The sequence below is a fragment of the Accipiter gentilis genome, chromosome 4 (genome assembly GCF_929443795.1).
Source record: "Accipiter gentilis chromosome 4, bAccGen1.1, whole genome shotgun sequence".
Lineage (NCBI taxonomy): Eukaryota > Metazoa > Chordata > Aves > Accipitriformes > Accipitridae > Astur > Astur gentilis.
Genome location: NC_064883.1, coordinates 40264763 through 40277122, shown reverse-complemented (window position 1 = coordinate 40277122; position 12360 = coordinate 40264763). Strand labels below are relative to the sequence as shown.

Below are 12360 nucleotides of genomic sequence, written 5' to 3'. Positions count from 1 at the left end.
AGAGGAAATAGCATACAGCTTGTTTTTATTTAAACTATTTTTCTGTATGCCCTAAGCGCATACTTGCATCTGCATTGCCAACAGTATTGAGAACATTTAAATGGAAACTTTACTTTTAAAATGCAGTAACATCACATTAGAAAGAAGCCCAGAATTTTAGCAAAAGCAAAGCACAAGCAGCTGTAAATGCAAAAGCATACATTAATTGCTACATGTTTCATTCACAACTTTTTAAAATAACCTCATGCGAAGAAAATTTCTTCCCTTACGCTTTTCCACTATCACATACAATAACCAGCACCTCATACTTTTTTGTGCCTTCTTTAGCTTAACAGTCCAAGCACTACAGCCTGGGCACAGGCAGACACAGGATTACTTAGACCCCAAACCAGTTACACACAAACTCTTTGACCAACCCCCACGTTGCTGCTCCATGGTCTGGAACAGAGAAATACAGAGGAGTTTGCTTCTTATTTCTTGAAAAAAATTAAAAGCAAAAATTTCCCTGGTGTGATCATGGGATAAAGATGTCCTATTTTGTCTAACAATTCCTCTAGAATCAATCACAGTTGTGCTTTTACTCTGCTCTCCCTGGGGATGTCACAAGAAGGATAAAAGAGAATAACCAAACCAACGTCATCCTTTGCTGGCTGACTGCTCTATTACAGCAAAGAAAGTTTCTCAATGGTTTCAGCAAAGATTGAATAGAAAATACGCAGAATGACACTCGATTCCAATTTCTCTCATCTCTCTGCATTGCACTGAAACATATGCAACAGGGATATCTAAAAATTATTTGCAGAATTTGAAAAGATTAGTAGAGAAGCTACAGAGCAGCCCATGAAAGGACATGGCTGAAATGGAAACTATAATACCAGAGAAATGTTGCATTCCTCAAGAATTTTTATGTCAATATTTGCATTATAAACATCTACACAAAATTTAAAATGCACTGATGACATGAAGGTGAGGCACCATCACCCTGAGGCACAGGGGAAGAGCAAGGTACCATACAGAAAGAAATGGAACTGAAATAAAGGAAACAGGATGAAAATTCCATAGAGCAAAATACAAGCCTGAACACTGCGGCAAGGATTTCTGTTAGAAACCAGAATATCATAATGAAAATGACTGCAGATGGGAATTAACTGATCACAAAAATGGCTACAAGCCACTATCATCAGCCAAAAACAAAGAGACGAAAACTTTTCAGCAGTGAGATTTAAAAAAACAAAACAAACAAACAAAAAAACCCAAACCCCCACACCCAAACCAACTGATTTTGGATGTTCTTTCAATTCTTTTTATAATTTTTTATACATAGACACACACACAAACAAATGTTCTAACATCTTCAAGCTCATCTAGAAGTTAATACTGTCAGGTTCATTCATTCTGAATAGTCTTTAATTTTGAAAGCAGATACACAGAAATAAATTAAATTATTCAAAGCAAAGCATTTATTCAATATGAGTAAAAGTAGAAGGTGCAAGGAAAGCTGTATTATACGGATTGTATTGAAAGACTGATTTAAAACAGCTTTTTGGTCCACACAATAGAGAACATTTACTGGTATCTTCTGCATTTTTTTGTTTTCATATAATGCATGAAAAACATGAAGAATGAAGTAAAAATAAGCCTAAGCATGATCATGGGAAAACAGCAAAAATTATACAGATTTGTTGATAGCATGGCTCATTAGTATAGAAAAACTATAATTATTAAAATAATCTACCAGACACGATTAAATACAACCAAAAAAATATAACTACATGAGGTAAAACCAATGTGAAATATGTCTCTTCATCATTTCAAAATGCTATCAGAATATGACACCAGAATTCTGTCCTTTTCAAAGGAACCTAGTTTTCCAAATGCATTACTATTTCAAATTAAAAGACTAAATATTTATATATCCATATTTAAAGTAACAACATAGGCTTTGTGGTAAACAGTAGTTTTCCTATACTAACCTGCTTTTTTAAACTGGTATGAAAGTAACTGACCATTTTTTCTTTTAACTATATTTGAGTCATATCATTTCAGAATATAAACTGGCAAAATAAGTATTTCCTCTACCTAGCAGGGCATTTGCTAATTTGAACTCAACTTTTCTCATGTCTGTATTTTGTTTTGGTCAGTCCGGTACTTCCTACATTCTAGTTAACTCAGAACTAAATTAATGATATATTCCAATCAAATCCACAAGCCTTTTTAATAAATTGCAACAGTAGATTTTATCATGGAGACCTATTCAAAGAAACCTTATTATAAATGTGAGCTCAGAGATCTGTACGTGGATTTTTGGTCATTATTTGTATTGCCTAAGTCTACTTATCTTTTTTTCAACCCCACCCCCTATCTTCTTACTGGCTTCAGCATTCAAGTCTTTTTACTCACTTCTGTGCTCCCTGAGACAACAGCTTTGTCCACGTTCACCGATAGCTGCTCTTCAGTCTGGCAGACTCCCAATGACCACTCCGCACAGCGGTGATGAGCCCAGCAATGACCTAATGCATTATGAAAGAAAAAGAGCTTCGGTTGTACAACTCTGCCAAGCACTTCCTGTAAGCATGGAACTTAGTTCTAGCTGTAAATACCTGCCAGATAGAACAAATAGTCTCTCTTCCTCCTGTTTTTCTTGTTGCAACATTTAATGCCCTTATTATCACGTGCTGAATATATTGCAGTTACTATCAGACACTAAATATACTGCAGTTTTCTTTTACACATAACACACCTTCCTCTTAATTTCAGCACACTCTGTGTATCTGTTTCTAATTTTAAGATGCCTGATCATGTAATCTTTAACAGTGAGGTTTGCATGATTCTACATGCAATGTTTGTGTGAGACACACACAGTTACATTTGATGTTATATTTCACTGCAGATAACATTTGTCCATGTATGTACTCTTAACTTATGATTCCCAAGGACTGGATACAGATCTGTATGTACACGTAGAAAATGCTCACATGATGCTTTAGAATTCTACACAAAACTTTTAAAAGCTCAAAATACAGCATGAACAGAAACACCATATAATTGACAGAGAAAACTGTGTCAATGCAACAAACAGGCTATAGATGTGTAATTAGAAATGTTTATCTATATAACAGAAAAATTCAGAATTTGTAGAATTCAACAGGTATCTCTTAAAAGAAGTTTCTAATTCAGTTCTGGGAAAAACAATGTAAATGATGCATACTTCTGAAGGAATTCTGTGACAGCTTTATACCAGATTAGCCACGATGCTTTACATTAGCTGTTGAAATTAGGTACTTGGTCAACTTAATCATTCAGAAACAAAAAAACCTACCCCAAAAATCTATGGAAGAGCTTGGGAAGAGCAGTCTACAAATAATAACAAATTTTAAAATTTAGATTGATAAACCTCTCACCCATCCACACACACTATGGTATAACTATTTAAAACAAACCATTAAATTTTATGTTTTTAATTAGACTCTGAAATTAGTTTCCACACTCATGAAAGAATGACATTTATATTATTGCACAAATATATTTCCATTTTTGAGGCAAAATACGTGAGTGGACTACCAACATCAAAGCATTTGGATATAGATGCTTTCTGAAAAAGTAATTCATAACTGAGTAAAAAGAGAAGTTCCATTAAAATGAAAAAGCAGATGACAAACCAGTTTTCTGACAGAAAACCTGCAGATACCAGAAACATGCAAGTGTATGATGCCTCTATTGTTCTAGCAATACTGCTCTTTTAAATCGTCTGTTCCATTATTTCCAATAACCCTGCATTAGCAGCAGGAGATTAGAGTAAAGCTACAGGATTAGGACTTTAAGAATTATATTAAGCTGTGTCTCATTTCTTTTTCCTTTTCTCCCCAAAACAGAATCATGATACTGAAGATATTACTACGTGAACATCAGTTCAGCTGTAGATTACAAATATTTCCCGATACAAAGCTGACAACGAATCTGTCCAGTACTTGAAGAGGAGACAATACAAAAACACCACATAACATTGGTAAAAGCTACAAAAGCATCATCAAACACTTGAAAAACACCAGAGCACAGAAAACCAACAGCTGAAAAACTTCACTTGCTGTTGTTGTAGCTACTGTAGTACTACTGGACAGGAAAAAAGGAGGATAGCAACACATCTTACCTGTTGGCTCAAATAAGGCTTGAACATCAATGTCATCTGGTAAGCCAACTAAACTGAGTTCATCCCAGAATTTGACAACCTGATCGTCAGAAGCAGTTTGGGTGCTTACACTTGTACATGATGCTATACTCGATCGAGATCTGTATTGGGGAGCAGAAAAACAAACTTAGAAGTGACCACATTCTCTGCTCAATTAGCTAGATACTTGTCAATGATCCAAAACTCAGGGAAAGCAAATACAAATTTTCCGAACATGATAAAATATAAATTAACATGAACAGAAGTCTTTCTTCCTCGTACTTTAGCCCAGTATTTTTCCCAATAACAAAGTTTTCACTTAAGGCTGCTATCCAATATACAAAAAAAGTGTTTGGTAAAATGCCCCTTTCCCTAGCCTGCTCTCTTCCAATTCTTCAGGACACACATGCTTCCTTTTTTAAAGTCCACTTCTGTTTGATATTAAAACTTGCCCAACCCTAGGAATGGAGAATTAGGGAACAGCAAGCAGTCTGTCTTACTCTGGGGAAGAAGAGATGTTAGAAGGAAGAAAAGAGAGTGGTCTAAGTGGCGAGCGCCAGCTGCAGGTTTCATATGGCCCTCTCCCTGCAGTCTTAACAGCTGGCCCAGGGTACAGCATTAACAGTATCCTCAAAGGAGACTGCCACAGCCAGAAGTAAGGTGCCTAGACAAAATACAGCAACCATGGGGGGAAAGCAGAAAAACACCAAGACTGAAAAAGCTGCTTGGAAATAAGTATCTTAATACAATGCCATCAAGATGTTTAAAAAAAAAAAAAGGGGGGGGGGGGGGAGCGGGACACAGACGACACTGAAAAATGCAGTGATATAAAGACTACTATATCGTGTTGACATGGGAGAATCTAGCTGACAACCTTATTAATTTGTCCCCAAAATTCTAATCTCAACAGAAAACAATTAATAAAACTCAGATTACTCCATTAAAAAAAGAAGCCATGACTCCTCCTCCTTTATTTCCTACAGGATAAAAACTATCTTGGACACCTAACGATGTGCATTACGCTTAGTGATAAGAGAGACCTGATCTCTGATGTTTCTTCAACAGTTGGCAGGAAAGGCAGTGCTGTGTTTTCTATTAAGGTTCTTTGAACTTCTCCCCCATTAATAACTCAAACATATGCATTTACTGTTACTTCTAAGTTTCTAGAGTTGAGACACCACAAAACCACCTCTCTTTCCTGACTGCTCTCCTGCTTACAACCTCTAAAAAAAGATACTGAAAAACGACCTACTGCCCATAAGCCAAGAGGTACAGTAAGAACTGGAATTTTAACCTGCAATAACTGCCTTTCTGAAAACCATGCCTGCTTTACTTCAGCAATTACATTCAGAAATACATGAAAAAAACTTAGCTTATGGGGAAAAGAGTAACATCCCTCTTGCACCACCCAAGAAATATTAAAGGTTTTGAATTATGACATGGTATCTTCACGACCCGCATGATGACAGAAGCTGAATATCAAAAAAAAACCCCAAACCTCTTAACTCTGACACTATCAACATTAAGAATGCCCTTAATAAAGCATTACACTAGCCCATCCTGTTCAACAAAGCTGTCTCCTGAACAGTGCCCATGCCCAGTGCAGCCATCTCTAACATTAAAACTGCTACTCAAAACACAGGAGTTTAAAGGAACGTTAGGAAAAAAAATAAATCCTAACTGACAAGGCATTCTTATTAATATGAAAGCTTTCTCGCAAGATCAAACCAATCCATTTAAAGAACATCCCAATTTACTCTGCCATTTCACCCTGAACAGAAACACTCTCCACCCCATCCCGATCTTTCGTACTCTGCCTTTTTGTAAATAGTATTTCATATGTCTATAAGAGAGAGTAACGGTCTGAGGGGAGGGGGTTAGTTTTATTAGCTTTAAGACAAGCAACTTCTCCCTACCGGCATTACACACGGCACATTTTTACAACACCGACGTAATTATATAAACGTACACCGTCTCCCTGACCAACATGGGCAAGCATAACACACGCTAAACAGCTTCTCCAGCAGTAAGCACAGCCCAAGCGCGGAGCACTGACGCGTTTGAAACGTTAAGCTTAAGAGAGCTCGCTGAACGTGCGTTAATTCATTAATTTGGGGGTGTATTTCAGTCAGATTCGCAGAGCACCAGCCCTGCCCTGCCGCCGCGACACAGCCCCTCAGGCGGCTGCGGCCCCTCAGGCGGGCTCCGCCTCACGGACAGGCAGGCGGGTGGGCGGGCGGGCGCGGTCGCCGCCTCCCCCGTTATTGTTCCACTTCCTCGGCCGGGCCCCGCGGGCTGGCGGCGGCTCCGCGCCCGCAGCCATCCCCCGGCCTCCGGCGCGGACCGGACCGGGCCGGGCCGGGCCGGGCCTGGCGGCCGCCCACACCTCCCCCACCACCCCGCTGCCGAGGCTGCGGACCCGGCTGCCTGAGGGATCCCGCAGGTTGGCAAGCAAGCCGCTGAATGAAACCGCGCCTAGCCGGTCTAGGTGACACAATCCCTAGAACCGACGGGAAAACTTGCGCGCTGATAGATTTAAAAATGCCATTCTCGCATCAGTCGCATCTTAAGCGCCGTCACTGGACGCGCCGTGTATCGGACAAAACTCCGCTGCGGAGTCACGTATGTCCCTGCCATTCCTCAGAATTATGGAGAGGTAGAAGTAACCCGGGACGAGTCAGGGTTCTCGCTGCCCTTCCGATGGCTACAACCCCACCTGCCACGGGGACCGCGCTTCCGAAGGGTTGGAAACACAAACAGGGTTGCTGCCGCCCCTGCGAGAGCCCGCTTCAGAGGACAAGGGGGAAGAAAGAGCTTCAACAAGGTGGGCAGAGGCCTCTCGGTACTCCAGTCTACAGAATACCTGAGGTGTCAGAAGTCCCTTATCTCCTACGCTTGTGCACACTTTTACTTCAACCTCACAAGCGGATCTGTGCTTTACGGTAACTATGTTTCTTTTCTGCCTTCTTCCAGAGTCAAGATGCTCACTGGAGGGGAGAAACAAACCAATCTTTAAAAAGCAGAAGAGACAGCTATTCCTATACTGCTTGCGCGTTGGTTTGGGGTGTGCGTGTCCCTGCCAAATGACCCACATTTTCACAAATACAAGTTATTTGCCTACTGCAGTACACAGTCTCTGTAAAGATGCTTCCTGAACTTCATGCAAAACAAACAAACAAGCAAACACATTTACTGTAGAACAGACTTACTTCTTCTGTCCTCTCTGTTTGCGCGGCACTGAGTTTTGCCTTGGAGTTCTCTCACAAGCTCCATCGGTGCTGTCGCTGGCTTCACTCTTATTTAAAGGCTGGTTTTTCCATGGGATAACATACCCAGGAGTTGGACTGAATAGTTTTAAGTCTCCTTGTCCCAATGAGCTCCGTTCTCCACAGTAACAAAAGGCGCAGAGTTGTTCGCTGTGAAAGGGAAGACAATTACTTCTTTTTGGGGGGGGGAAACAGCAGACCATACACCATCAAAGAGCAACTTTCATGCCAATTTAACCCTTTATAACAAAACAATTAAAGCTCCCAAGTGCTGTCAGGTATTGGAATTCAGCATTCAGGAACACTATTTCCAGCTAATATAAAGTTACGGTAAAAGAACTTTTTTCTTCACAGAAGTGCATGATTAACAAAACAAAACAACCCCACATATAATATTCAAATGATTAATATAACGTTTTTGAAACAGGCTTGCTAAAAGGCACTGGAAAACAGGGCAAAAAAGAAGAAAAGAATGGAACAACTTAATTAACACCTCACACCCATTAAAAGAACTTGGCGTTGCCATCACAGAAAAGGCAAAGCTCTGCCTTTTTGAACACAGAACATTACTACACATATACCCTTCTGCAAGCGCATACACCTCATGTGTAACACAATGTGCAAATACTATACACCAAAAGGTTTAATGAAACATGGAAAAAAACCAGAAAAATGAGAAAATCACAGCAATGGCTACAGTCACACATACAGCATACACAAATCCAAATATCCTCATTTACTTCAATATTTAAAAACAAAATGATACCTGTAAATTTTACTAAAGGAAATTTATATTTACAGAACTGTGACCGCCACAATATCCCTGTACCATTTGCAATTATGTTTTAACATGCATAACATAGCAACAGCATTGAAATGACAGCTCTGACAGCACTCCTTGTGTCACATCATATGGAAGCTACTGAAAAATATTTCTATAATAAACATATCCACAAACTTAAAATGTGAACTTCTGCAACTAATGCAGTTTACATTAAAGGAAGGCCATCTAACACATTTTTTAATGCTTAAATGAGCAATTCTGTTTTCTTCATATTTATGCCCTTAAGACCCCAAAAAGATGCCTCAGGGAATCAGGCACTTGGATGGATAGAGGCTTGTTTTTGCCTGGATCCCATTTAAATAGATTTCAGTACATCTCCAAGGTGGCACTCTGTGTTGGGTGGGTGAGTGGAGAGAAGTCAGGTGAGAGGAAGAGAAAACCTCAAGGCTAAACTCCTATATAATATTCACTAAATCCTGGGGGGGGGGGGGGCGGAAATAAGGAGTGCCAGTGCTTTTCAGCCAGGTGAGGCAAGAGCAGCAACAGAAAAAGGCAAAAATAGAAAAGGAAGTTCCAGATCAGAACAGAGGACCCTGAAAATCCAGCAAAGCCCCTTAGATTTGGTTTAACATACTCTGGGATGGGTCTCTTTGACCTCACCATAGAGCAACACTGGGGGGGAAGGTGGGTGCACAGAGAAGAAAGAAAATACAAGTGGGTACGTAAAATGCCTTTGAACTGCTCTACTATTACAGTACTGATAATACCAGACAGTCAGATGCTAAGGAAGGGAGCAGCATGTCACAAGCCCAAAATGAAGCCCAGAATGAAGCCAAATACTTTTACTTATGCTCTGTAAGTAGGATTGCACTTTCCTTAAGGCAGACAGACCTTTGGGGACATGCAGGTTGTTGGGCAGGTAAAATAGGTCCTGTTCATGGTGCTCAAAATAAGACCCTACCATAGTACTGTTAGGAAACATTCATCTTCATATTCATGGCCTTGGTCACACATCCCTCACCGAACCTGCTTGAACACAGGACCAGTGTGAGCCAGCACAACCCCCGGAGCTTACGGTAAAACGCCTGACACTTTCCAGAACTCTTGAGCAAAAGGTATCCGAAGATAAAAAGATGCAAAGAAAATATGAATAAACGTAGCATAAGAATAGACAAAAATGAATAGTTACAGCTAAACAGTATGTATGACTATTTTAAAGCTAGTTTTCCATGTGATAGCGCAACAAATACACTATTATTTGTATGACAGTGAATATAACCACTAGACTACCAGTGAAACCTGATCTGGCCTCGCAGGCAGTTTTTAAGAAGGAAAAGCAAAGCTATTTATGCTAGTTGAGACTAGAGAGACTTGTGAGGAGACTTAAGAGATTTAAATAGGCAGCACCACGGTATATAAATCACACTACTTACAAACACAAGATTATCCACAGTGGAATAAATAATTATTCATACATCCTGTTAGCACAGACTATCACTGCTCATTAAAAGACTGGAGGATAATTATGACTAAATAAACAAAGCTCCTTAAAGTGAAGTCATAGCAAATATGCAATAATGTTAAAGTTTATAAAAAAGAAATAAGAAACTAATTTAAAAAAAACAAAACAACTAGATTTTAAAGCGGTATTATTTGAAAAAGGAATACAGGGGTAAAGCAGATATTTCTGGAGCCTGGAAGGCAGCTCCGGTATCACAACTTCCAGCAGTAGCTTTCTGCAGGCAGAGTGAAGTGAAACAACAGGAGCAGCGAGTTTCACAGCTACTCTGCAGCGTGGTGCGGACAGCTGTGAACCTGTCAAGAATCATATGGTTTGTGCTACTGCTCCTGCTCCAGCAAAGCTGGGGACCGCAGCTGAAGCAAGCGCTCCAGCACTCACGGCGGGGAGGGGGCTGGGGGAACCCTTTGCTGAGGGCTCACGAACACGCAGATGCAGAAGTTAAAGACAGGAGCAGCAGAACATTCCCAGACGACTGCCAAGAGACTGTGGGGCTGAGATAGAGGGGAGGGATTATAAAATGGGGGAAAAAAAGGTTTCACGCTTTCCAGGGAGGATAAGCAGAGGAGCTTCAAATTTATCAGGCACTCAAATACCTAGAAACAACCAGCGGCAGTGTATGCCCTGCCTAGCATCTGGATGCTCGAGAGACCCTCCACAGGAAAGCCACGGTGGTCCGCTTCCCAACATGTCACGTTGCTGATTTGTCATGTAGTACAAAGTGGCCAGTTCCATCACGTTAGCCTTTTAGGTTTAAGTGCTCAGTAAATATTTTAAGTTATGTCTGTATGGGCAGAAGGTAGAGTTTTTTATTCCTATCATCTGAGGATTGCAAAAAGTACTTACAAATCTACCTTCCATATGTCAATATGCAATTAGAGGATCTAAATCTGTGATGCAAGAAGAGCTCTCATATTGAAGATAACGAAATTGAGATACTGGCAACTCTTAAGATCAAATCCTCGATCTGTTATCATAATTAGCATATTTTCAGAACAGGCTAATTCAAAATGGGATAACAAGCAAGAGACGATGTGTCACATATCTTTTTATAAGCTACTAAGGAAAAAAAGAAAGAGAAAGCTCATATCTATGATGCTCCAAACCAAAATATAAATTCATCATTATTTGTAACATCAACTTTATTGCAATTTTCCCAGAACAAATGCTACCTTTTTAGATAGGTTTAAAATTCCACAGGTTGTTTATTACCAGTGGGTGCTTATATACCTCACCTCATCCCAAAGGATTTCATACATCTGTACGCACGTAAATCTTAACACATAATGCAGAGGAGAAAGTATGTTCAGAACAAACCAGACATTCAGTTGGATTTAGGGGATACAGTAAAAGGCAGTAAGGCTAATAATGTCTGAAGCTAATGTCTGTTCCTACTAACCCACGAAAGGAGAACCAGACTTGGACCTTGTTAGAAAGATGCCCTTTCTAACAAGAAACAGGTAGATCTCAGCACTCTGCTGCAGCCATTTTCTTCTACAAGTTCTTATTGAGCTGGCTGGTCAGTGCCTCTTCCTCACGCAGAATTTACTCAACCCACTGACATGAATCTAAGATGCTACAATCCTCCCCAGTCCACATCCCGACAAAGGAAAACAAAATGCCCTCCAGCCTGTTAATCCCAGCGGAATGGAGAAGAACAGTCACTATTTCCTCTACTTGACCAATGACATACAGTCATTAGGACTCATCCTAAAACACAGACTTTCCCATTGAAAGGAGTTCATTTCAACACATGCGGTATTGGGCAACTAGTTGCACAATATTAAATTGCAACCAGAGAAGGAGAAACATCTTCTGGTTTGCTTGCAAATATTCAGTCAGAGAATTAAGGTAAGATTGACAGTCCCCAAAGCTTTTTTTAACAGAATTAAGGCTGACCATCGGGATTACCAACACTTTCAAGCACACCAAGTGCCACTGTAGTTACACTCCCAAAGAGTAAGCAGAAGCCCCTCCTGGATCCTTCTGAGTTGGGAAATAGCACTGGGCTATCCTGTGTCGGCCAAGGCTCCTTGATAATAAGCAGATGTGCACACTAACTGATGTAAACATGTTTTGTTTATGCGGTGTCCCCTATCTCACTGATCTACACTTGGGTCTGCATGAGTACTGTGCTGTGCAGCTGGTGGAAATCTTCAGATTGGTCCACGTGAGTTTGTGTAACCCTCAACAGTATCAGATGTGACCTCTCACTCTCCTGCCTATTTTTCATACCTGGGTAGAAGGCACAACAGTCTGCAATCATATGGGGCACTGCCGTCCACCCGCAACTCTGTGTATACAGCTGGGAAAATAAAATTCCATTCCTCATTTTCAAAGGAATAACTTCCTTCCATATCTCCAGGTTCCCCATACGGCTGAATGGCAAGGAAGACAGCAAGTGGCCTATGCTGAGCATGTCTATCAGTAAGATGCTTGAAGTTATACAATCCTTCTAGTACTAAATGGTGAAGGAGGCAGACTAATGAAAATCCTGCAGCTGCCTGTTCTGCAGAGAGGTGTTAAAGGTCCCCTTCTTTCAGGAGAACATGCATGGGGGAATCCAAGCATCCTACAGAGATGAACAGAAGCTGTTAACAGCAGGAGAAACACAAACTCATGGATT

General features: G+C 40.5%; 1 protein-coding gene across 13 annotated transcripts in view; it reads right to left on the bottom strand.

Moving 5' to 3' along the window:
• The window catches only part of KMT2C (lysine methyltransferase 2C), a 199561-nt gene that overhangs the window by 115409 nt on the left and 71792 nt on the right, over positions 1 to 12360 (bottom strand). For all 13 annotated transcript variants that reach the window (XM_049799094.1, XM_049799092.1, XM_049799098.1 and 10 more), the window contains 3 exons: positions 7375 to 7581; positions 4148 to 4287; positions 2401 to 2510 (listed from right to left, as the gene is read on the bottom strand). In XM_049799094.1, the coding sequence (XP_049655051.1) occupies positions 2401 to 2510; positions 4148 to 4287; positions 7375 to 7581 (457 nt within the window). The remainder of the gene's footprint in view (positions 1 to 2400; positions 2511 to 4147; positions 4288 to 7374; positions 7582 to 12360) is intronic.